This window comes from Arachis ipaensis, chromosome B02 (genome assembly GCF_000816755.2).
Source record: "Arachis ipaensis cultivar K30076 chromosome B02, Araip1.1, whole genome shotgun sequence".
Lineage (NCBI taxonomy): Eukaryota > Viridiplantae > Streptophyta > Magnoliopsida > Fabales > Fabaceae > Arachis > Arachis ipaensis.
Genome location: NC_029786.2, coordinates 103,502,135 through 103,505,435, shown reverse-complemented (window position 1 = coordinate 103,505,435; position 3,301 = coordinate 103,502,135). Strand labels below are relative to the sequence as shown.

At 35.8% G+C, this 3,301-nt stretch overlaps 1 protein-coding gene across 1 annotated transcript; it reads right to left on the bottom strand.

The window, feature by feature from the left end:
* On the bottom strand, positions 1,034-2,769 carry LOC107626114 (eukaryotic translation initiation factor 3 subunit G). The gene is made up of 2 exons (XM_016328899.2): positions 2,394-2,769; positions 1,034-1,754 (listed from the first exon to the last, which is right to left on the bottom strand). The coding sequence occupies exons 1-2, from the start codon at positions 2,713-2,715 to the stop codon at positions 1,222-1,224; spliced, it is 855 nt and encodes a 284-aa protein (XP_016184385.1). The 5' UTR covers positions 2,716-2,769; the 3' UTR covers positions 1,034-1,221.

Genomic DNA, 3,301 nt, shown 5'->3' with positions numbered 1-3,301 from the left:
GTGGTAGAGGTTTTTTATTTATTTCTTTATTATTTATATTTTTTGCTTCACCAAATGTATTATCTTAGTGTTAAGTAATGTTATATGTGACACTTTTTTATTGGTCATGTCTACTATTTTGTTTTTTACTTGGGAGTTTAGTGTCATGTTTATTCGTTCGTTGTTAAACTTCACATAATACAAAGATAATAAGTGAAATATATATATATATTAGGCTTTCAACTTTCTAAAAAGAAATAGTATATTTGTGTATAATATATCATGTAACTTTTAAGAGGCAATGTAACTTCTTTTATTATCTTTTTAGGGACATCACATACTCTTAATTGTGCTCTTCATGCCTCCCAAAAAAGGAGGATTTTTTTTCTATGTAATGGATATTGGTATTACTATTATTTCCCTATTCATATATGTTAGTGTTAATCTAGTTGTTTCCAAGTGATGTGTTCAATCAAAGAGATTGTGACAAGTTTAGGATTTAAATTTTGTTTGTATTGGTGAATTAATAATTATAATTTTTTCCTAATCTAAGTTATTATATTCAAATTTGAATGGTGTCTTGTTATAATAATAAAAAATTTTATTTAAATTCAGACGACCCATTTTTCATTGTTTACGCTTTATAGTTGAGTTAAATTTCAATTTGGTCTGATGCTCAAAATGTCCTCCACAATTTCGTTGGTCCCAATTAGAACCCTCAAATTTGCAATTGTGGCTCCAACTTACCCCTGTGATCATCTCTGTCACCGCAATTGCTCCTTTGTAGTTAGTAGTTCTCTAGCGGCTTTCAAATGTAAACTTTTTATAATTCCATCTGAATTTTATCAACCACCAGTTTATGAATAAAATTTTGCTTGCATATACATTGTTGAATACAAAAGGTAGAAATCGTAGTTCCGCAAAAATATAGCTTAACCAAGTGTTGCGACGGATTAATCCTTGACCTTTGTGGTCCGTGGGTAACCGAAAAAAAAAATTATTATTTTCATATTTAACTTAAGAGATGGTGGTTGTATAAACCGGAAGTGAAACATGCCCATCAAACTTATATGATTTTCAATTAAGGCAACCAAGCAAACAACTCTTTTACACTCATCAACTGATTTTGAATCGAAGTTCATTTTAATTTAAAAATAATTAAAATCTCCCCGGATGAAGACAATACTCTTGCAAAAATTTAGGGAAAAATTCAAGAGGAAGAGGCAGAAAACAAACAAGAATCTAGTTTGTCCTGGGGGTAGCCCATTCAACTCTGAGGATGAGATTGTCATATCCATATCCATTGAGCTTGTTAATTGCTCTCTGTGCATCTTCCCTGTTTACAAAGTTAACAAATCCAAATCCTCTGCTCATGCCGGTCTTCTGATCAATAGCAACATAGACTCTGCTCACTGCGCCAAATGGGCGGAACAGTTCTAGCAAATCAGGCTCTCTTGTGTCCTCCGATAAGTTAGTGACCCTCACAGAGTTCTCATCATTCCTGCGCCGCATGTCCGATCCAGTTCTCTCCGCACCGGCTCTCATTCCAGGAGGCACATATGCTCCCTTTGTTGAACCAGGAACAGCAGCTGCAGCATCAGATGTAGGAGGCTTGTCGACAAATCCCTCGGACGGTGGAGCAAGATCCTTGTAGGGGCACCTTGAAGTCCAGTGGTCACCCTTCTTCCCACAAGTCCTACACACCATAAGAACAGCACCTTTCTGGAACTGACCTAATGAATCACCAGTAGCCTTTGGTTCCTCAGTTTTGGCACCTGTTATCAAGTTGCAAAAGTCAATATTAATTCGAAACCAAAGTACAAAACCCTACTATGATAACACATACACCTACAGGATGATGCACATCAACGTAGCTTTGACAAGAGTCTAACAGATACAGGTACAAGATGAATGTAAACTATTAAAGTATTAACTATTAACCATTATCCTCTAGAGGATAGCACATTCATTCAAATGCCAATACCAGAAGAGGAAAAAAATAAATTAAAGAGGGATCAAAACTTCAATTTGATTGCAGGCACAAACAATTTGGATTGCACCCTACATCACAATCAACAACAAAAACAACTATGTCTTGTTCAGTGGGATATGCTAGATGGTAGAAAATCAGAAATACAAAAAAGCCACAGCACCACACATGGAACACATTGTAAAAGAGTAGAAACCTTACTACTGCTAGAAACACGAAATAACTCTGTTTTCCATTATCCACCAAATTACGCTATACTCACAAGGTCACAGCCCTTATTCATCAGAAAATCATCAATTAACACATCTCGGAAACAATATTTATGTCTGACATTAGTGACACTAATCTAAAATCCCACCATTAATCAAATCGCAGTATTTTAGGGTTGGATTCCATGACGGAAATAGAGTGAGAAAATACTGACCAAGGGGCTTAGGGCGCTCGAGGAGGATCTCTTCGGTGGAGACCATGGTGAGCCTGCTACCGACGTCCTCGTGGACGGCGTCGCCGAACTTAGGCCATGAGCGGCGCTCGATGGCGCGCTTGCTGAGGCGAGCGTTGGCGAGCTTACGAGTGCGTGTTGTGGTGGTGATCTTAACCTTGCTGCCGTCGTCGGCGAACTTGTATTCAATGACCTTCTTGATTCCATTCTGGTCGGGGCCTACGACCTGCTTCGGCGGCAGAAGGAAATCGAGATTCTCGTCGTCCTCTTCCAGCTCGCTCCATCTCTGTGTTCTAGAACCCATTCTTAAGGCTCTTCTTCTTCCACCGGATGGCTCTCTTGTTTTCCTCTTTCTTCCTCAGAAGAATAAACCTTAACCTCTTAGTTTGGGCCTCGGGTCATGTTGCCTTTTTTCTCAGGCCCATTATTTTGGGCTAGTTTTCCTTACATGCTTGATAACTGACAAAAATTTTGTGCTACATTATATTGGTTTAGGTTTTTTTTTTTTTTTTAACCAAAGATAGGAGACTCGAACTCACGACTTCTTAATTGAGTATGGGGAGACTATGCCATTTGAGTACAGATTATAGTTATAATATATTAATCCAAAAATCACCTAAATTTTGTAGTGATAGGTAAAAAAAAAACAAACAAAAGAAAAATACTTAGTTTAATGGTGACAAATAAGAAAGAATAAATGCCAAAGAAGAATTTTTTAAATGAGGAGAATGATTAAGTAAAAAATAAGAGCATAACCATTATTAAATTTATAATTTTTTAATTATAAAAATAAGAATTTAATTATTATTAAATTTATAATTTTTATCGTATATAAATTTTACTATTTTAATTCAAAAATAATTAAATTATTATTTTTTACTTTAATAATA